Genomic DNA, 23700 nt, shown 5'->3' with positions numbered 1-23700 from the left:
TGAAATGGGAGGGTTTTTTTTTTTTTTTTTTTCCCCCTTTGGCTGATGCTGCATAAGCTTGCTTTCTTGCATTGTATGCCTCTGCTAATTCTAAATGATAAGTATTTTTGATATTCTTTCAGCCTTTTATATCTTCTTTCCTTACACATTTCTTTCACTTCTTCTCATAGGATGGCAGCTTGCAGTATGTACATTTCAACTTATTACTTTGGCTAAATTTTTTTTCTATTAATATACGTTCACTAACACTCTTCTTTAGCAGCGGAGCACCTGAAAGGGTTGGTACATATCCTATTTTAATAAATACATTTCCACTCATACATATACAATTATCATCAACTACTTTCAGAGGTTATTACCACTCGTATATACATGTGCACATATAAGAGAACTAAAAACCTTGGTGTATTTTATTTTGATCTGATAAGCTTTCTTTAGAAATAGGACAATTATTTTCCCATAAGAAAATAGTTTGTCATAAGAATACACCTGTGATGTATACAGTTCTAATGAATAGAATTGGTGCAGTGTCAATGTATAATGCTAGCTTCTTATGTTTAATCATTTTTTTTTTTAAATTAGAGTACAGTCTTCCTTTGGTTGCTCCAAATTTACACACATTCAGATAAAGCATATGTATTTTCAATCCTGCTAATGAGATACTAAATTAGGGCAATGGCAAGTAAGTTATGCTGATCACAGTTAAAATATTACACCTAATGAAGATTCTATATAGAAAAAAAAGGCAAATTATGGAAAAATGTGTCACTGGAGTACAAAAGAAAATTTGTAAAGTCAAACTGCAATCACGGAGAAGAAAAAAAGAAAAAGAAATAAAAGTGACTACCTTATTCCAGATTGCACAGATACAGAAAATCATTACAGCTGATTAATATAAAATAAATCTAGGGTCACTCAAATTTTCTGAAAACATCTTAGTGCATTTTGAACGTCTAATCACCTTAAATTATTTCACTTCATATTTTATAACAGGCATGCAAATAGAAAAGTTATTAAAGAAAAGGATATAATGAACACTTGGGAACAAAGCTAATTGTGAATGAAAATGTAACATTTTGCAAATATACTTAGCCAATTAAAACAATTATAAAGCTATTAACAAATACAAAGTTTATTTCATTAGCAATTATAAATGTGCACTAAATTATTATGTTAGAAACATGTTTCAAAAGGATACATTAACTTTATGGCAAGATAACTTTCCACGGTCATCAAGTCCTACTGCAATACGATGTTTATATAACAGGGCATTCACACTTGCCAAACACTGTTCTAGCATCCTATAAAGCTTAAAAACAATTGCCAATTTATGTGCATGACTATAAAATACAAAAAAAAAAAAAAAAAAAAAAATTCTGAAGTAGGAACTTTTAACTTGTGCAAAGTATTTTAAAATTGAATCAATGGTCTAATCTAAGTATTTACTTTAATATTTATTAATAAAAGTATGTTATTAATAAATACTTCAGTATTAAAAAAAAAAAATTATATATATATAGTATGTAGAAAGTATGAAAAATATTTTTGTTTAATCCTATTGAATCTACGGTATACATCAGAAGTGAATTAGACGAAATGGATAAGGAATGTAGCAATATATGGTAGGACGAGGTGAACAGGTAAGATATGAAAAAGAGAGAGACAGATAGTTGGCAAGAAATTAAAATAAGAAATAAAAAAGCAACCAAAATAAGACTACATTGCAGTGTTTTTCACAATTTCAGTGTCTTCATCAGAGCCCATCCACGAAGATTGTGAGAAAGACTGCAATGTTTTTGTTTCTGTTTCTGACATGTTCTGTATGCTATGGTGCACGTGTGCTGTAGACACGAGTTAAGAACAAAATTTGAAATTTTGAGATTTTGCAGCAAGAATAAGGTCTAATAAATTGTGCCAATAAATGTAATTATATTATGTAGGGCATACAGATCAGGGATGACCTTACAGAAGCAAGTAAAAAGAATTGAAAAAAACTGAAGTAATGATATCGGAATGCAGGAATAGGCAAAAAGAAAGGAACTTACCGTTACCTTGTAAGACTGAAAAACGACCAAATTACCGAGATGTCCGCGTGCCAGTATATTTATGTATAGCGGTTCCTAGCGTTAGAAAATGGTGCGGGGGAAAAAAAAAAAAAAAAAAATTGCATGGTAAGGTGTCTGTGGGCTAGTTGTATGTATAAACTGAAATGCAATATGTGATTATGAACGCTGTTAAATACATGGTGCCCAAGACAGTTGAGAGATATAACAGCTTACAAAGTAGTGGTGAAAAGCAGCTAAACTTTGTTAAGGCAAAAAATAGATTGGGTAAAGTAAGAAGGTAGTATCCTGCATATTGCGTTCGATAAACTAATGGCTCACAGGACATAAGAAGTAGGGACAAGTAAAGAAGAAAGATGAATGAAAGAGGTAAGTAGTTTGGCTCAGGTAGTTCGGGGTTGCAAAATCTGTTCCTATAGTTAGGACCCTGAATGAAGGTCTGGGAGTGAGTACATCATGTATTTAAGGTCAGTTGTGTGAGTGAGAAAAACATGATAGATAATGAAATGAAAATTAAAAATTAAATTATATACATGGTTAATACACTGGGTTAGGCCAATTGGTGGGTACAGGTTTTCTAAGCTGTAAGACACCACAGAGGCCTAGTGTATTGTATATACACTATTTACAAACTTGGTGTGTAGGGCTTTTTGTCATCAATTATTGCTGATTATGTTGTTTATATTGATGTCACAGTTTTTTTATGTTTGACGATGTTGAGGGCTTTACTGAAGTGGTAGCAAAGATATGCTGTAGGAAAAAGGTTGTTTGTCAGTTTTTTGTATAGCATCTTGATGTTATTGATGGTTATTTCTTTATTGCTGCTGATGGTTGCTATCCTGATCCTTTGTGCTATATAACATTGGCATGCACTCCCCTAGATATAATGGAATGCCACTGTGTGAGGTTGACTATATTAAAATTAAATGCATCACGTTTGTTGTACAGGTTGACGGTATCTTTGTTGTTTATTACTGTAATTTCAAGATCAAGGAAGTAAGTGTAGTATGCTATAAAATTATAGCATACAGAACATGTCGGAAACAGAAGCAAGAACATTGCTGTCTTTCTCATAATTTCGGTGGATGGCCTCTGATGAAGACACTGAAATTGTGAAAAACAATGCAATGAGTCTTATTTTGGTCGCCTTTTCATTTCTTATGTTAGTTTCTTGCCAACTATCTGTCTCTCTCTTTTTCATATCTTACCTGGTCACCTCATCCTACCATATATCGCTACATTCCTTATCCATTTCATCAAATTCACTTCTGGTGTATACCATAGATTCAATAGGACTAAACAAAAATCTTCTTCACAATTTCTACATACTATATATATAGAATAGAAGTAATAGGTACAGAAGTTGTAATAAGAGGAATATATGAAGGAATATACACCTGGGTTACTACTATGTAGAGGCGCCTCCGTAGCCAGGTGGGAAGGACCAGCAGTGCGTTGCACACGCTTCTTGATTAGACCGGGGTTCGAGCCCGTCACCACCAAATACAGAAGATGCGGAAAGGTCAGGGAATGACCACCGCATATCCCGGAGCAATATGGCCTTAGTTGCTAATGCTCCTAAAACCAAATAACAAACAAACAAACAACTACTATGTAGAGTAGAAGGCACCCAACAACTATAAATAAATGATAGGAGGTTATGCTTTTAGTATGGAGAAAGAACAGCAGGTAGTGTAATTAACCAACAGGTTGGCTAAAATGGAAAGGCAGTCATAAAATAACACAATTCAAACATGCAACACAGAAAGTCAAAAATATTATAAGTACTTAGTGCTGTACTTCAGATGATTTCAACATCGTTAACAAGGGCCAGCTGTCAAAATCAGTCAAAATGCAGCAAAAAGTAAGGCCTCTGTTTCTAACATGAAATATACATAGCACGTGGTAAAAAGATACCAGGTTTTTAGTTTATTGTTAATGTTCGGAAGCCAGGTTAATCATAATGCTAACGTATATATCATGGCTGACCTGACAGAGGCGGAGAAATGATAGAGAATAAGCAATATATAGGTAGTAAAAAATTACTAAAGATCATTGAAATTTGAAATCACGAGATGGAGCAGACGGTCATGAATCGTACTTACTGATTTCCAAGCCGGAGGAGTGGGGATGGTCGTCCGGTATACTGCGGGGAGAGAAAGAATGCTACGTGCTTGGTTCAATGACTATATGGTATGTAAAAGCGACCTCGGGCATTGGAAAGCAATAGGACGTATGGGGTTGACTGGGGGATTAAACACAATGAGGTCACGAGTCCTAGGATAGGGGAGAAGGCATAACATACAAAATAGCGTGAAAAAGACACTGAATTTTGTATGAAGCGAAGTCAGTATGTATAGCAGTAAAACAGCATCTTGATATTGCTTTCGAAACCTAATCGTGCACAAGAAATAAAAGATAGGGATTCAGAACAGTAAAAAGGAGAGTGAGGATGAGAGGAATTAGTGGTGCTCGGGTAGTCCAGGGTCGCTAGCCCATTCCTGTAGAAGGACCCTGAACGTAATTTCTGGGGCTGTGTCTCATGTGTTTAAGTCAATAATGTTAATAATGTTGGAGGTAGACCATTATATTACCATTTAGATTTTATTACCATTCATGATGAAAATATAATTACATATAATGCCAATAAAAATAGTGAAAAAAAAATACTCCTATGATAACCAATCTATGGGCACAAGTTTTTCAGGCTGTAAGACACCAAAAAGGTTAAGGAGTATTGCTTATACATTATTTACACAGCCTGGAAGTAGAGGATGTCATTATGCTAATATATTTGTCATATCTAGGGATTGGTTAATTATATTCTTATATTTTAAGATTTGGAATGCTTTGTTGAAGTGGTAGTGAAGTTAGGCTGTCGGAAACTGATTGTCCAATAGTTTGTTATATAGGGTTATTATATTATGCTTTATCGGCCGGTTACTGTTACATATGTTAGCTATTCTGAAGCATTGTGAAAGAATAACGTTTGAATGTACTTTTTTCGAGATATCGGAGTGCCAGTGTGTATAGCTGACAACATTGAAATTGAAGGAGTCTCTTTTATTATAAGTTGATGGATATTTGTGAGCCATTAATATTATTAATGACTCAATTAGCTTTAATATCTATGTCCTCCCACCTGATATTTTGTCACTTCAACCATGGTTAATTACATGGAATTTGTCTCATAAATTAGCACATTTCTGTGCACTCTTCATTTCATTATTCTGCTCTTAATGCATATTAAAGGGATCTATTATACTGCCATTCCTAGGTTTATGTCACAATTCTTTCTTCACCTTATTTCATTATTATTATCATCATTATCTTTATTTTGCCTAATTTCATTGCATCATTTTGGATTGATTTTACTATTTCAGAGTAGGTTAAACCTGACCACGGGGGCTTATGCTCTGTATAGCCCTTTGAAACACAGTGTAAGCCTAGTACATTTACAAATAACCTGCTGTATAAAAAGATGTTAGTTGCTGTTGTTATCAGCAACACAGATAAATTTCAACCTCTGCATCATCAAAAATGGATTTGGAATCATGGGTCAACCACTTTCAAACTAGTTGAAAGTGGGAGGTCTGAGGGCTACTAGGCTCAATACAATTGCACAAGCATTGCCCCGAATTATCGGGGCAATGCTTGTGCAATAAGTGACTTGTGCTCATTGGTTGCGTGTGCTATACTTACTGTATTTTCTTTTCTTGAGTTAGTATTGCTTTTGATTTGGCTGCCTACTTCCTCGCAGTCTGGGGTGCGCAAGCAGGGGTTCCCCTATCTGGCTAAACAGGCAATTTTTTTACTGGCATAGAGTAATCAACTTAATCTTAGCATTTCTGTCCATGTGGCTATAAAGCTCCTGGGAACCACCTTCCTGTTAAACATGGGGGGTGAATGTTTTTCCTAACCAGGATAGTAATTACTGGTATTTTATTAATCCATTTAGTGTTGGAGTTATTTATTATCAGGGATTTCTTAATCCTTGCACCTTCACATAAAGCCGATTGGTTTGTACATATTGTGAATAGTTGTCTTTAATCTGCCTTTAATTTTTGACTTTTATTTATACTTATTTAATGATGACTGAGTCTTCTGATAGAAGATGTTATTGTTGTTATTTGGTTTTTTTTAAGAGCATTAGCAACTAAGGCCATATTGCTCTGGGGATATGCGGTGGTCATTTCCTGACCTCTCCGCATCCTCCATATTTGGTGGCTCACAGGCTCGAACCCCGGTCTAATCAAGAAGCGTGTGCTACACGCTGCTGCTCCTGCCCACCTGGCTACCGAGGCGCCTGATAGAAGATGAGAGAGAGAGAGAGAGAGAGAGAGAGAGAGAGAGAGAGAGAGAAGAAATCAATAAAAGGTATAATTTCTCAAGGAGAGAAACTTACAGAAATAAAAGTGTTCTCTGGTAAAAAAGCACCTCAAGAACACCTGTTAAGGGCAGGTTGTCATTGCTCTCATATCTTCCACAAAATACTCTATCTCAGAGGAATTTTAAGAAAAAGAAGTCTAAAGCTAAAAGTGGTGATATATCAGTATCTAAAAAAAAGATAAAGGAAGTGTTTCTCAAGGAAAGAAAACTGGAGCTAATAAAAGAAAGAGGAAAGATGACAGTGTTATAGAAATCCGAATATGAAGGATCTGATTATGTAAAAAAAAAAAAATTAGGAATCAACTAAAGAACTATTTGTTTGACGGACATAATAAGGTTCCTATTCCTGCCTTGAGGTTTATTTTAGATCTTTGGGATACCCTTGAAACTAGGCAGATGACTAATCAACCAGTGCAGCAATACTACCACTTTGCTTATTGGAGGCTTGAAGTGGTGAAACCCATGTTTAGCCTCCAGAGCAAAGTTTCTGGCATCCTACTGCCCCTCCTCCATCTCATGCATGATACTAAGTACTATAGGTTTTGATACCTTTTGTGTTTGGGGTTATCATTAAAAAAAAAAAAAGACGTCTACTCTGAGAATGTCTTTACAAATCGGATCTTAAATGATCTGATTTAATCCGATTAAATGAAATGGTTTTAAAAAAGGAATATCTACTGAGGATGCTATTTATAAGGTTATTCACAGCATTCAGAAGTTTGATGGGCAGTATGTTCTTGGATTATTTGTTGATTTTAAAAGGGCTTTTGACAGACTTTGGTGAGAGGGGATCCTGGCAAGAATAAGGTTAACTGGTTGTCCAGATAACTTGTTTTCAGTTTTCAGGAATTATTTTTGTGATAGAGAAATTATCTGTAGAACTAAATATAGTGAGATAAAGAGGGGTGTAAATAGAGGTTGTCCACAGGGCTCAGTGATAGGTCCCTTTGATTGGAATATTCTATTTGATGAGTTTCTAAATAAAGAAATTAAGAGTACAAAATTTGTGGCTTATGGTGATGACCTTGCCATTCTCGTCTTTTGGAAACTCAAAACTGAAGCTAGAGCATCAAATGCTCTTGAAATACTTATGGATTGTAGCAAACTATGTAAATTGCAGATATCCCAGAAAACAGTGCATATGTTGCTTAAAGGATGTTTAAGCATGAATAGACATTCAGTTGTGCAAGCACAGGGGATCTCCCATAGGTATGTCAGAACAACAAGATATTTGGGAGTTGTATTTAAGAGGAGTGGCTTTTCTTTACAGAGTATGTGAAATTTCTAAAGAATAAGATTTGCTTATTGTGTACCAAACTCAGAAGAGCGATTAGAGTCCATTGGGGAAATAAAGGATGCTCTCAATTTATTGTATGACTGTTTATTTATCCCCATAGTGACCAATGCTTCTGAAACTTGGGTACATAGAATTTCAGATACAGTTATTAGAAATATTTGTTGAAAACAGAGCGATTTGCACTTCTGAGTACAACCTGTGCTTGTTGCACAGTTTCTAATGAAGCTTGGCAGGTGATTTGAATTGAATGCCACATTTCTCATCACTGGACATGCTCAAATATTATGTCAGCTAGGTTTGTCCTTAAGTGACCTATGTAATTGTGGTGAAGTTGAGAAGTCTGCCCATATTATGTTCGAACGGAATAATTATGTTAACTTAAGATAATATTTAGAAAGATCAGATGGAGTATTAAATCAGGATATTTTGTGGATCCTGTTTACTGACAAAAGACTATTTTCTTATTTTAATGATTATACAGTAGAGTTCCGATTAACCAAGACTCATTTAACTGAGGTTCCGCATTATCCAAGGTGAACTGTCAAAAAATTGTATAAACTTTGTCATCAAAGACAAGAGTACATAGTTCAGTACAGAGCAGAAACTCACACCAGTTGACTGTTGAGCCATACTGATCTTTTCCGTTTGATTTTGTGACTTTTTACTCTCTAATTTTAAAAAAATTAATAAAAAATAAATAAAAAAGATATTAAAATTTTACTCTCTAATTTTCTAATTTTTTTATTTGTCATGTTTCATCTATGTTATTAGGGTTAGTGTAAGCACTATGACTGGAAAATGGAAGCATGTTGTTGTGTCTTTGATATGAATTTGAATGCAATCAAATGCTTGGATCAAGGAGAAACAATATTGTTGTTATTTGGTTTTTAGGAGCATTAGCAACTAAGGCCATATTGCTCTGGGAATATGCGGTGGTCATTCCCTGACCTTTCCGCATCCTCTGTATTTGGTGGTCACGGGCTCGAACCCCGGTCTAATCAAGAAGCGTGTGCTACGAAGGAGAAACAATAAAAACAGTGGCTAGTGACTTAGGTGTTGGTGAAGTGACTAAAGGGGACTGGAGGAGAAAGAGAATGGAAACTGAAAAATAGTGTTCAAATAGAGCATTTGTATGTGATAGTGAAAATATATATGATAGTGTATAATAAGATAGTGAGCATCTATGAAACAGAAACCATTAAGGAATTTTTTATATGATATTAAGGTGTGCTAATGACTAAGTGTCTATGACTTGTAATTTTTATACGTGCACTTTTTTTAATTTTTGTAATAAAACAGTTTTAAATAAAAGTGTTCTATTGTATAAGTTAAAAGTCATTATGTTTAATAATAATTTACCAAACCTGCATTATCCAAGTTTTTGATTATCTGAGGATCCCTACGTCCACATTATCTCAGATAATCGGGACTCTGCTGTATTTTTAAAATTTTCAAGCAGAGGATTTTAAGAACAGTTAGATAGTAGAGGACTACCTCCCAGTGGCTGGCATGGTAGCTCAACTCACTGGGATGGATGAGGGCTTCTTTCATCATAACAGAAAAGTCACAATTCTTTTAGTTGCGGCCAACTGGCACTCATCCTCTATTTTAGTGGTTCCCAAACTTTGCTCCGCGGGTCCCTTGGGATCTGCGAACAGTTCCCAGGGGGATTCCGTAATGACTACTTTGGATTTTACTTATTTTTTTAAACAAAATCTAAATATCATTACAGACTGGATGTAGCACCCAACATGAGAATTCAGTTGTCTACAATCACTCCCAACTTTAAAGGACTTTGTGAGATGAAAAAACAACACCATTCTTCCCACTAGTAGCCTATGAGGCACTATTTTTTGTATACTCAAATAGTGATAGTTTATTATTCAGTTATTTTTTGTGTCAGTCTGAAAAAGGTAGATTGTAAACATATAATAAATCAGTTCTAAGATATAAATTTTTAATTTTGGATACCTATCATCTGGACACCCCATATTTAAGTGAGCTAGGATGCGAGGATCTGTGGTTACTTTTCAAAGCCAAAAGGGACATGAGCAAAAAAGTTTGGGAAACACTACTCTATTTGATTTGATGTTAGTTTGAGTTAATTTTATTTTATATTAATTACTCATTTTAGTTCTTATAACTTCTCCTGTTGCCTAATAAAATTTATGAAATATCCACAGATAGACTTCAGTCTAGGTAGTAGTTAATAAATTGGTACTTTAAATGAAGAAATGTAGGTCACCATTTCTTTCTTGACCACTGGAGAAAGACATGGTGACCTACTCCAGTATTTATCACCGGAAAACTTTATGAATGAGCTCAAGAATAAATCGATAATGCTAGGAAAGGTCAGTGGAACAAGGAGAAGAGGTCTGCAAAGAACATGCTGGATTGGCACCATTAAGAGCGACACTGGCATGAGCATGAAGGACTTGAAAAAAGCTGTTGAAGATCAGACAGCATACAGGCAGCTTGCTTATAAAGTCTCTGTAAGTCAGCCGTGACTGAATGGATGAAAACAACAACAAAAACTTTAAATGTAATGGAATCCAAACATGCATTAATGGAATGGATGCATTCTAGTTCACAAAAAAGTTTAAGGCTGTGCTTTCAAGTAGGGGAGGTAATGACGACTTTCTGGGACTGCCATGTCATTTTTCTTGTGCATTTTCAAAATGCCTGGAAATACTGTGAGTACTTCAACATATTGCACATTTCTAAGAGAAATTATTAATTATTCATTACTAATTTAAGGACTCAATTTGCAGAAAAACACCACTGAGACGTTGATAATTGCTGTTTTATGACAATACAAGGCCACATATGGTGGTTTGTTTTTTTTTTTGGTTTTTTTTTCTGAAAACCCCAAGCATGAAAGGTATTAGAATCTCAAAAAAAAAAAAAAAAAACGCTTAATTTAAGAAAAAATCAAATGTGACTGAAATGTAACAACTGCACACATTAGCTAACTAACTTGTTTAGTTTAATTATAACAATGATTCTAGAAGCCATTAAAAGGATATAATGCTTCAATACTTTTAAGTTGCTTAGTTCGCATTTCAACAGTGTATGCAATTAGGGGGATGCTTTGTTAAATGTTACTGTATTTCCCCATGTACAAGATGCACCTTAATTTTAGGGCCCGAAATTTGAAAAAAAAATGTATTACATAAAGTTATTGAACTCCAGTTTTATTCATAATAAAATTCATACAACTCCTCATCACTGTCAAAACTCCCATCCATTAGCTTGTCCTCATCTGTGTCTGATGACGAATCACTGTCTTCATATATTGCCTCGTCCTCAGTTCCATCTATGGCATTTGAAATGCCACACTTCTTAAATGACTTGACAACGATCTCAATCTTGATATTATCCCAGGATCTTTTCACCCAGGTACAAACTTCTCCTATAGTTGGTTTCTTCACTCTTCCTGCTGGTGTCAAATTGTCCCCAGAAGACTTCCTCCATTGGTTCCATTCGTCTCTCATGGCAGCTTTGAAGGGTTTGTTAATGCTGACATCAAGTGGTTGGAGCTGGGATGTCAAGCCTCCAGGTATGATGGCAAGTTTTGTTTTTTGCTCTGCAGCAATCTTCTTTGTGTTTTTTGTTATGTGTGCCCTAACTGATCAAGCACCAATAGGTCAGGTTTGCGTAAGGGCCCACCTGGTCTCCTGCTCCAAACTTTCTCAAACCAGATCTTCATCCCATCCTTATCCATCCAACCCTTGTCATGAACGTGGACAATCACTCCTCGAGGAATGTCTTCTTTTGGCATTGTTTTGCATTTGAAAATCAGCATAGGAGGCAGCTTGGTTCCGTCAGCACAACAACTGTATAATGGCATTAGCATTAGCATTAGTAGAGGTATTTGATGCAAGAAAGCAAGCTTATGCGCATCAGCCAAAAAAAAAAAAAAATTAAATTAAATAAATAAATAAATAAAAAATAACCACTTCCACTTCACCCCTCTGTTCATTCGAAATACCTGTCCAGCTGAGCCTTAAACTTATTTAGGCTATCAACTTCCACGACAAGGGATGGAAGTTTATTCCACCAACCAACCACCTGCTGGCTAAAGGTAAATTTCCTCAAGTCTATCCTACATCTGTCTTTTCTCAATTTGAATTTATGCCCTCTCAGGTGATTATTCTGAGCAAGAGGAAGAATCCCATCAGCATTGAGCATGCTCAAACCATTCAAGGCTTTATACACCTCTATCAGATCACCTCGCTGGTGCCTAGTCTCCAGACACTGTAATTTGCAAAACTTAGGACTTTCTTCGTAAGAGCACCCCTTTGTTCCATTCACTAATCTTGTTGCCCTTCTCTGTACTCATTCCAGCATCCCTACATCCTTCTTGAAATGAGGCCTCCAGACCTATTATAATTCATTTAATAAATATGTGTAATGTGAAAGAAATTATGTCCAAGTCTTGCATTCACTTGGATACCAGTGGCAACTTGAACTTCTCATTCAAACTGTGCTGCATAGTTTCCAATACTGTTGGCCTTTGCAATCATTATGAACAAGTCACAAGGCCAGAGTTTTGACATAAGCAAGTATGGCAATTGTCTCTGAAAATTCCTTTGCACATTAGGCAGTTGTATGTGGCAGCACTGAGACATGGGCCATATAACAGCATCAAAATTTCCATAGATCATAATGACACAAACAGTGGCGTAGGAATGCCTTGGCATTGGGATAGGTGCCAAGGGCACCACTGACAGACTACATCAATACAGTGCCAAGCTATTTCGAAATCAGAGGCTAGCTGATGAAATGGCACCCCTCGATGATGTTGAATCGAGAGGACAGCACGGGGAGGGTGAAAATTAATTTTCACACGGTGATTCAAGCCTGCATGCATCCTTACATCTGAGTACATACTGCATAGCATCATAGATCTATTTGCTGTTCAGAATGTAACTTTGAAGGGACCAATCAGGCGATGGCTTCATCAGCGCATGCTCAAATGCATAGTAGTTCGGAATTCACGCATTGTGTACAAACTGAATAAGTTATAAGTTGTAGTGTTTTTGTGATTGCTATATAAACAGGTAATTGTGAATATTGTGATTTATAATTTAAATAAAACAGTAAAGGGCAAATTAATTTTAGACATGCCACCAAAGAAAAAAAGTGGAAAGACTGCATAAAGAGAAATTAGAAAAAAACATTCCTCTAGTTTATAAAACTGGCTTACAATAAGCCACTCCAAACCTGAAAGTGACGAAGAAAACGAACATGATTCGAATGAAGATGAAACAAATGATGATGCCACAGAAATGGAAGTTCAAGAAAAGCTCAAACAGTTGAAGTTATTTTAAAAGAATTAGAAAGTGTGGACAATACCAACAACAGTTGGCAGAAGAAAATAATGGCAGCAATAATATTAACATGGAACATGTAAGTCTGAATTTTAATGATCTGACCACATGGAACTTTAATGCCCACAAAAACAGATCTTTTATGGTGCAACACAGTCCCGAACATATAGTCTTAAATACGTATCCTGTCACTAATGGCGGATGTTTCAATAATTCGTTGAAATACAAAAATGAAGGTATTGAAAAAAAAGAGAAGAAATGGTTATTTTATTGTAAAAACAAAGATGCAATATATTGTTTTCCGTGCCTCTTATTTGTATCTGACACAAATAATGTTCCATTTTGCAGCTCAGATGGATTTAAGGATTGGAAACACCTAAATCCAAAGAACATTTGGATTCATTACAACACAAACAATTTCACGAAATGGAAATTATTAGAAAAGGGTCTTCAAAAAGGTGTACTAACTGACGACGCTGCACAAGAATCGAAATGCCGTCATATATTGAAAATAATATTGAAATATATATTTTTCTGTGCTGAAAATAATTTGGCATTTCGTGGACATGCTAGTAATTATTGATTTGGTTCTAGATGAGTGGCTTCTCCGTTCAACTCCCAATGCTTCTAAAATACCATATGCCGATGATCTAACCCTTCTTTTCCTTGGTAATTCTCGTGCTTCTTTGGAAACCACTGCCAGTGGCATTATGAATGATCTGTGCTCTTGGTCCGCTATTAATAAACTTACCATTTCTCCTAACAGGACTAAGCTTCTTTATCTTAAGGGCAACCTTAACGTTTTCAGGCCTTCGATTGTTAAACTTTTTGGTCATTCTCTCTCTCCATGGTTGACTCGCATAAATTTTTGGGTATTATTCTAGATAGTAAGTTAAACTTCCAGAAACATATCTTGCACCTTCATGATAAAATAGTCAAGTATACATCTATGCTTGTCCGTATTTCGCATCAATTCTGGGGTATTAACCATCATACCCTTTGTCTTTTGTACAAAGTGGTGTTTGTTCCGACTTGTACCTATGGCACTGGCGCCTGGTTTTGGTATACTAAGAAGATTGCCATCCAAGAGAAACTCTCCTCTATCCAAAGACTTATGCTCTTTATGATGAGTCGTACATGTTGCACCGTCTCGACAGCTGCACTCCGGGTTTTAAATGGTTGCCTACCCCTGGATCTCCAAATTGCTTATCAAGGTTTTTGCTATTACCTTAGACATGCCATTTGAGTTGACTTTTTAGACTTCACTGTTAATATCCACTGCGATCCTAAAATCGAAGAGTTGAACCACCTGGTTCAACTCTGGCAAGATCGGTGGTCTTCTTCAAAAGATATGGTCACAAAAAAGTTTATTCCATCTGTGTCCTTTGCCTTACAAAAGTTTATTCTAAAATGGTTCAGTCCGAGTCTCCGCACTCTATTACTTCTAACTGGTCATGGTTCCCTTTGTGCTAAATTTGCTATTTTTAACCTGTCTGATTCACCCCTCTGTAACTGTGGCAGCCCAGAAGACTGGCAGCATGTTCTTTTCACCTGTTCATATTACTTGGATCTCCGTCAGCCTCTGTCTGGTGTGTGTCAATCATTCTCCCCCGGCAATGAGTCTTCTCTCTTGGACTCTAAAGAAAAATTTCATCTTCTGCAAGATTTTGCACATAAAGCCTTTGTGGACAAATCATCAGTAGTGCCCCAATTTCAGGAACTACTCCTATTCCAGCTCTACTTCCAGTCCAGACCAGCATCTCTATCATCGCCATCTTGTGATACCACCACCACCATCGTCACTACCACAATTTTTTTTAGCTCAAGTACCATTTCACCACTATCTTCGACTTGGACAGTTGGTTAACAAATGTGTATGACACCGAGTGACATCACAGTGTCTTCTTGACTTCTATTTTCAGCTAACTTCAGGCTGGTCCTGAGGTGGGGTCTTTTTTTTTTTTTTTTTATTATTATTTTTTTTTTCCCCATTTTATTAACTTATTTTTATCTTTATTTTTACTGAATTTTATTTTTATTTTATATTTTTTTACTTATTTTTATCTTTAATTTTTCTGATTTTTTTTTTTAATTTATTGTTAAATTTAATTTTATTTGCTCATATTTTGAATTATTTTGACATTCAGTACATGACACTCGAGGTTTGCTGTGGTTCGCACTCAGTTGTGGCCCGCCTCCTCGTGGCATAGATGGGTATCAGGACGCACCACGCTGGTGCTTGTTGCTTCCTGATAGCAAAGCGGCCAGAAACAACTAAACAACATAACAAACACATACACGACACAAACATAGCATTACACACATTTCTGGCCTTTCTGCAGAGTTTTTGTAACATCACAGTGTACCACATCAGAGTTAAACTAGCGTTTGGGAGCTGCCTTACATAAGATACTTACACGTCTACATACTGAAGAAAAAAAATTGTGGCGTATTTTTAAACTTGATAAAATTTGTCAGTCAATTTGACGTTGGTATGAAAAATGCTCTGGAATCGCATATTAAACACCACACTAATTATTTATCTCCAGAAATTTAGAATGAATTTATTAATTTGTTAGCAACAAAAGTACAAAGTGAAATAATTTTAAAAAATAACTAAATGCAACAAGGCATAATATGTTAAGAGTAAGAGTTTTATATCTATATAATATTGGTGTGGATACACCACAGAGAACTCTTAAGAAAAAACTACGTAGTAGTGTGGGTGGCATCATTTCCTCTGTATCTTATATTGTGCTCGATGACAGGCCAATAGCTTTGAAACGGTGCCATTTCACTTCCAAGCGGTTATCTGTTGTTTGCTGCGAATCGCAGCAAACAACAGATAACCGCTTGTCGGGATAAAGGAAACCACTCTCTAAATCTCTAACAGGGTGCTTACAACAGAAGGTTGACCAGAGCCTATTGTCCAAATGTTTAATACACCTTGGTCTGCCAACTGGCTATGGATACACAGAAAGTAGTTGACCAGCTCGACTTCTCGGTACGTGGGACAAGTAGTCGGATAGGTTTTAGGGGTCCCACTGAGTTGCAGATGATAATCTTTTTATCTTTTAATTCGGGTGTAAAAACAGCACTATTGCTTGCTTGAAGGCCATGGGTACGAACGATATGTACCCAGTTAAGTCTCGTAATGCAGTCATTATAAGGAAAATTTTCATTTCCATAAAATGAAGAAATAAAAAAAAAAAAAATTCGGCAAATAATAAAATTCTATTTAGCAAATTCTAAAAAAATTCGATAAAAAGAAAACATTTATCTCTAAATAGAAACATTCACTATAAAGAAGTTTGTTAAACGGACATCCGACTGCAGTTATTATTTATTAGGATTTTACTAATTATCGAAATAATGCGCGTAGCCACAAATTTGCCAAGGGCACTGAAAACCTAGCTATGCCTCTAGACACATATAATGTACCTAATGACAACGCATGAGGCAGAATTATAGTTGGGGGGGGGGGGTCTGGGAAATTTTTTGAGAGATCCTCAACTTTTTTTTTTAAACTACAGATGTCCTTCACTAATTGCGGGGATGAGGTACAGGCAAAACTGTGAATGGCAAATACTAAAAGTATGCATCGGCCAGTCTAACCATCCCCCCCTCCACCTAGTTCTGTAAACAGGTTTGCAATAAGTATACAGTGGTTAATTCTAATATATTAGAATTAGCATAATATATTAGTTATATCACTATATTTTAACATTTTCACAATTACTATTATATGTAAAATTAATCAAGTAAATGAGAAATTTCCAGTTACATGTAACTTAACCGTTCCCCCAAAGGCCCATCAGCAAAACGTTTTTCCAATATCTGCTCACTGGTCAAATTAATAATTGTCCTCCAACAAAGGCGGAGACAAATACATTACATATAAACAAATCTGCCTGAACAGAAATTTAGGTTTTCTAGTAATAATAAAGCAATGTGTTGTAAATTATGTAGAAGAATAAGAGAAATTTACCTCAATATGATACTTAGAACACTTCCTAATGACACTCTCCAGCAAATAAATTAAAATAAAATTACACAAACTAAAAACAGTAATAAAATTAATTAAAAAATTAAAACCGCAAGTTCAATACAAATTTTGAAAAAAGACTTCCCTTCCTGAAGCTGACAGGGCTTTTTCAGGAATGGAAATTACCGAGTATGTGTGAGTCAGAATCTTAAATGGAGAGATTATTTGTCTTCACGCATGTGCATAAAAGACCACGTTTATTTGTCCTCATGCATGCATGCGGATAAAAGACCACAAATCAGAGATTTAGATATGGATGACGAACATTAATAGAATTCTCGTGTAATTTAATTTCAATGGTTTCTGCAATTAATAATCTAGTATAATTACGTTGGACACTAAGTATTTTGGCCTCATTGAATAAAAATGTATTGTTTTTGTTAATGGCATGAAAGGCCAATTCTGATGCTGTGAAACAAGAAGCACAAACTGAGGATGCATGCTGTTTTAATCTTACGTCCAGCATACACTGCGTCGAGCGCTGATAACACTAGTTGCAATCACTGCAAGAAATGTTGTATACCAGGTCACTGATTTGTGTTGCGAAAGGGGAAAGGACTGAGCGATTGTTCAATACAGCGTGTAATTTCCATATTTGTCTGGCCACAATTTTAAATTTGTTATCTGTAAAGAATCTGTTAAGCTGTTTGTGCCACTATTCAACATATGAGACAGAAATAAAGTATTTTTTGATGTTACTATTGTTGGTTAGCATAGTTTTTTTTGTATCCTATCGTTAGCTTGTACCCTAATTTGGTTTATTGTAGCAAAGGGGTAACCCCTGTTTAAGAATCTGCTGGTTAATATCTGTATTTCTGAGTCTAAAGCAGATTCCATCATTGAATATTTATAGGCATTGAGAAATTAATTAAAAATAATAGACCTCTTGTAGGTGAAAGGCCTCCGTAGCCGAGCGGTCAGGAGTGGGAGTGCAGCAGCACACACTCTGAGTAGACCGGGGTTCAAGCCCCTGACTGCTGAATACGGTCGATCTGGCAACCCGCACTGGACCAGCGTGGCAGATTATGGTCCATTTCCCTCAGCATGAATTGTTGAGGAGGCTTCCATCCTGCAGTGGGTTGATAATGGCTGCACTTTACCTTTAGGTGAATAGGTGATAGCTGTTATAATGCAGCAACATACCAGTGTTTGTCGGTTTATGGTAGATGTTAAATTGGACTTTGTTTCTGTATTTTCCTTTTCCAATGTAAAATTGAGTCTAGGATGAATATCATTAAACAAATGTAAAACATCTTAAATAGTGCAACTATCAGTAATAACCAAAACAGTCTAAATACCTCCCATAATATGTAATACGGAGTAGAAAAAGGGGCAAATGTATACGCTGAATCGTTCAGAGATGGACCTCCGATATTAAGCAACTTAGATTCAATCCCATTGGCAAACCAAAAATTTGCTTGTATACCTTGTCTCAAAAGGTGACATAGTTGGCTTCAACTAAGAGGTTAATTGAGTGAAAAATTTCTTTAATAGGAAGCTTCATATAATTAATCGATATAGAGCTATTATTTAAAATATCCAAAAGAATATCTAATGTGCATTCAATGTTTAAATTCATATATAACAAAGTAACATCTAGTGAGAATAAATTACCATTATCGCTGAGTCTACTCAGCAATAATGGTAATTTACCTTAAGGTATGATAATGGTAAATTACCTTAAGGTTATTAAATAATGTGTCATAGTTTTTTATCCCGAATTGTATCGCAGGTCTAAAGGGTTTTATAATATTATATACATGTGTGGCCAAGGATGAAAATGTTGAGTTCCTGCAAGAAACGATGGGGCGAATAGGAAATCTGGTTTTATGCAGTTTTACCTGACCAAAAAGTGCTGAGATGTTGTATGTTCTGGCCTTCAATTCCTTTAACTTAGACATAGTAATGTAATAATTTTTTCAATACATGGTTAATGTTTTATTGTACTGATTGACCATATAAACAGTACCTGGTCTAGATAAGTGGAGGTATATGATATAACTGAACCTAACTTATTAATGTAATCAGTTTTATCAAGTATTACAACTGTATCTCCTTTGTCTGCTCTCTGAAAAATAATTAGTTCTTTATTTTCCCAAAGGTCACAAAGCTGAAATTTTATGCCTATTCAATTTAGGAAGCTGCGTGCCTTTTATGTTATTCACCACTTGGTTAACTTGTGGAATAAATATATCTTTTTGTGGGACATTACGAAATTCATATTCAATATCTATTGCAAACTGTTTTTTTAGGTAGCTTGCGCGGTGGTAAATTATAGTTCAATCCTTTGGATAAAAGTGAAATCTGCGATAGCATATACAAAGAAAGATTTGTAACCTGTTGATATGTAGGCAGATTGCATGGGCGAGGGGGTGTTCGAGAACTAGCTGAAGCATTTCGATTGTGTGTAAGCCCATTGTAAGCTTGTGTGGGGGTTGTTAACAAACTCGTATACACTTGGCCTGAAGCTTGAAAGAATGTGTTTGAATTGTGTGTAGGCCCATTGTACATATATAAAGGAGTTACAGAAGCACTCACATGAAACAGGCTTGGTACCCATGATAATGTGTCTGTTTTTCATTTCTGTGGCCTGTGCTTCATGTTGCATCTATGGAAGTCTTCAATACCAACAAATCGTTTGGATGTAGATAATTTTTTAATTTGTCATGAAGTTTCCTAACCTGGAAAAGGTATTTTTGTTTATCAGAATACCAAGATTTTAAAGCAAGTTCAACAATATTATGAGATTTGGCAAGTGCTAGATGCTTTATGGCTAAAATTTTATGATTAAAATTGATCCTGGCAAATTTCGGAACAATTTTTTTTTGAAAGCAATATTTTAGGAAAGAAATATGGTAAATTTGGGGCGAGTATCTCAGTGTTAATCTAATGTATTTTTGCATCAAGATGTTCAAAAATCTCTGATAATTGTGTGTATTGATAGGTTATGCTAGGAGAGGGAGAGAAGTGAATAGTTGACAAGAGTTTAAAATATGAATATGATTAGTATAAGACAGAGCTACAATGCTCAATATGTTCTACTTCAATATTTTTAGAAGAATAAGAAAAATTTACCTCAATATGATAAGTAGAACACTTCCTAATGACACTCTCCAGCAAATAAAGGAATATAAAATTAATGCAAATTAATTACATTAATAAAATTAATTAAAAACAATTAAAAAATTAAAACAAGTTCAACACAAATTTTGAAAAAAGACAGGGCTGAAGCTGACAGGACTTTTCAACCATATGTCTTGATCAATGCCTATAAATATTCAATAACGGAATTGGCTTTAGACTCAGAAATACAGATATTCACCAGCAGATTATTAAACAGGGGTTACCCCCTTGCTACAATAAACCAAATTAGGGTACAAGCTAAGGATAGGATACAAAAAACTATGCTAATCAACAATAGTAACATCAAAAAATACTTTATTTCTGTCCCATACATTGAACAGTGGCACAATCAGCTTAACAGATTCTTTAAAGATAATGAATTTTAAACTGTGGCCAGACCAATACAGAAATTACATGCTATACTGAACAATTGCTCAGTCCTTTTTCCCTTTTGCAACACATATCAATGACCTGGTATACATTTCTTTCAGTGATTGCAACTCATATTATCAGGGCTCAACACTGTATGCTGGATGTGAGATTAAAACAGCATGCATCCCTAGTCCATGCTTCTTGTTCAGCAGTGTCAGAATTGGAATTTCATGCTGTTAATGAAAACCATACATTTTTATTCAATGAGGCCAAAATACTTAGCATCCAACATTAGATTATTGATTGCAGAATCCACTGAAATTAAATTACACAAGAATTCTATTAACGTTTGTCATCCATATCTAACCTCTGATTGGTGATCTTTTATGCACATGCACGAGGACAAAAATAAACGTGGTCTTTTACACACATGCGTGAAGGTAAATCTCTCTATTTAAGATTCTGACTCGCACACACTTGGTAATTTCCATTCCTGTGATCAAGACATGTGGTCGAAAAGCTCTGTTAGCTTCGGGAAGGGAAGTCTTTTTTTCAAAATTTGCATTGAACTTGTTTTAATTTTTTGTTTTTTAATTAATTTTATTACTGTAATTAATTTGCATTAATTTTATTTTTGTTTATTACCTGGAGAGTGTCATTAGGAAGTGTTCCATGTATCATATTGAGGTAAATTTCTCTTATTCTTCTACATATATTGAATTAGAACATATCGAACGTCGTAGCTCTGTCTTATACTAATCATGTTGTAAATTACATATACACTGATAAAGCTATCAATTTTCTCCTTTCAAAACTTACTTTGATTTTAAGCCACATGCAAACAAAAATTCCAACAGCATTAACAATCAACCAGACAATTCCACCACCAAATAATGCAAGGCCTTTTACTCCTGAAAATAGGAGGGAAAGTAAAATAATAAAGCCCAACATAATCCACAGAAGAAGTACTCGCTTATAGCATACTATATACATGTTGAATCTGACATCATTCACTAACACTTGCATTGCCATAACATAATCTTCTACTGTCAGCTGCAAGACAAAAGAAAATAATAAGTGATGAATAAATTTTACAAAATTATTGGAATTAATTAAAAGTTAGTACTAATAAGAATAAAAATTTATAATTCATTTAATTGGTGCAAGCACACATGCATTCAGGTAACAAATACACATCTTAATTAAAAACAAGACTTCTTAATTAAAAATTAACTTACATATTGTTGAAATCATGCACACACATGCCATTTTTGGTATGTTTACTATAAAATCCTAACTACAAAATAATTTTTTAGTTAACGATTTTGTAATTAACCAAGAAAATATTTGACATTTTCTTGGTTTACCGGAAATGTACTTACAGCCCAAGCTAACTTGTAAAGTAGCAGAGAGATACAATTCTATGGCATGATATGCATTTTTATTTGAATAAAGTAAAACTAAAGTTATCTCAAAAAAAAAAAAAAAAAAAGCGATTTTGTAGTTAACACTGTTTAACACTAAACCCTCCAATTCTCTTTCAGTTCCAAGAAACCTCCAGTCAACCATGAGGCTATCCTTCAAGCATGTCATTACAATACCAAAATCAACAGCAGATGATTCATCAGCCCCAATAAGGTATCCACACACAGCTCTCAATTTAGCTTGGAAAAAGTCATGTGATTATATTATATCAGATTTAATTTCCCAAAATTATATTCGATTTAACAACTCGTTTATTTTGTTCACAAGTCTCCATGTTTGGATGCCACACTACAATAGTAGACAGCCAACACTTGTGCCAAGAAGTTTATTTGCAATGTACATTTCATCTATATTCTATTCGTAGAAAGGAGATAGTAGGTGTAAACAGCAACAGATGAACACTCAAGAAAATCACATTTTCCAACTTCCATGAATGCTGAAAAGCATACAAGTTCTGTTTATATGGTAGCACAACCACAAAGATCAGAGGAGTTTACAACTAATCATTCTAACATGATTCTAATTTATTAACTGCATTTAACAGTCACATGAAGTCAAGCCACTCATCTACCTTAGGCTTAAAGCACAAAAAAAAAAAAAAAAAAAAAAAAACACTATACATAAATTTTATTGAGACGCTATGTATTTTCGTGAAATTTTATCCAAGGATGAATTTATCAGACTACATACATTTTTACAAGAAATATATTTATTACTTGTAAAACATATGTAGACTGATAAGTTTTTAAAATTGCTTAAATTCGTTTTTAAAATTAAAAACAAATTTAAAAAATAAAGTTACAATTTTTAGTAGGAGGATTTAGATTTACTCTTTCTAGTCTTTGCAATTACAATTAGGAATTGCAATTTCAAATCTACACTTTATTCAATATTATCCAACACCCACAAATAATGATAGAGTTTTTAAAATTAAATCCATTAACTCAATATTCTATTTTGTTCATTTTCTAGGAATATCATGCAAATATACAGTTTAATTGTTATAATGATTCAAGTGAATGATGAAAAATCCTTATTAAATCCATTAAATGTTATACCTTAACTACAAATATAGAACCTATAAAAAATTTCAAATTTTTCTAGAATTTCAAAGGCATTTTTTGATTACATGAATTCATAGAAAACTTTGTTAGGGCCTCTCAAAGTAGCATGTTTCCTGCTGTAATAATCCTATGATGTGACTAGACACAATCTGTTGGTAATCAAACTCATAATGCATGTCTCTCATTGTTTGCAAGCTTTTCTAATCACAACTGGGAGATATTTAAGCTATACCATATGAAGTTTTGCTGGTAATCAGCTCAGCAATTTCTCAATTGTGGAATTCTAGCTTCAAAATTATGACCACCAACTCAAAGGATTTCACTGGTCAAAATTGGTTCCTGCATAATAAAAATTGGTCAAAGTTGGTCCCTGCATACAGGAATAAAAGTTTGCCCTTCAGTCATCATTTGAGGTTTTAAAAACAAACTTAACCAATGTTAGTCAACCTTTTTTTGAATATACATATTTGTTGTTCAACCAATCTTATAAACATTCTTTTTCATTCACTTTCAGTAAGAATAAACAATG

The 23700-nt window shown here is 34.7% G+C and overlaps 1 protein-coding gene across 1 annotated transcript in view; it reads right to left on the bottom strand.

Moving 5' to 3' along the window:
• LOC150087355 (uncharacterized) overlaps positions 1-23700 on the bottom strand; it is a 224242-nt gene that overhangs the window by 118632 nt on the left and 81910 nt on the right. Inside the window, exons 4-5 of the mRNA XM_090372018.1 lie at positions 21442-21675; positions 1199-1309 (exon numbers count right to left, since the gene is read on the bottom strand). Coding sequence (XP_090228144.1) covers positions 1199-1309; positions 21442-21675 — 345 coding nt within the window. The remainder of the gene's footprint in view (positions 1-1198; positions 1310-21441; positions 21676-23700) is intronic.

This window comes from Mastigoproctus giganteus, chromosome 4, assembly GCF_048544385.1.
Source record: "Mastigoproctus giganteus isolate SK-2022 chromosome 4, ASM4854438v1, whole genome shotgun sequence".
NCBI lineage: Eukaryota > Metazoa > Arthropoda > Arachnida > Uropygi > Thelyphonidae > Mastigoproctus > Mastigoproctus giganteus.
Note: the sequence above shows the minus strand (reverse complement) of the source record. Positions and strands in the feature narration are given on the sequence as shown.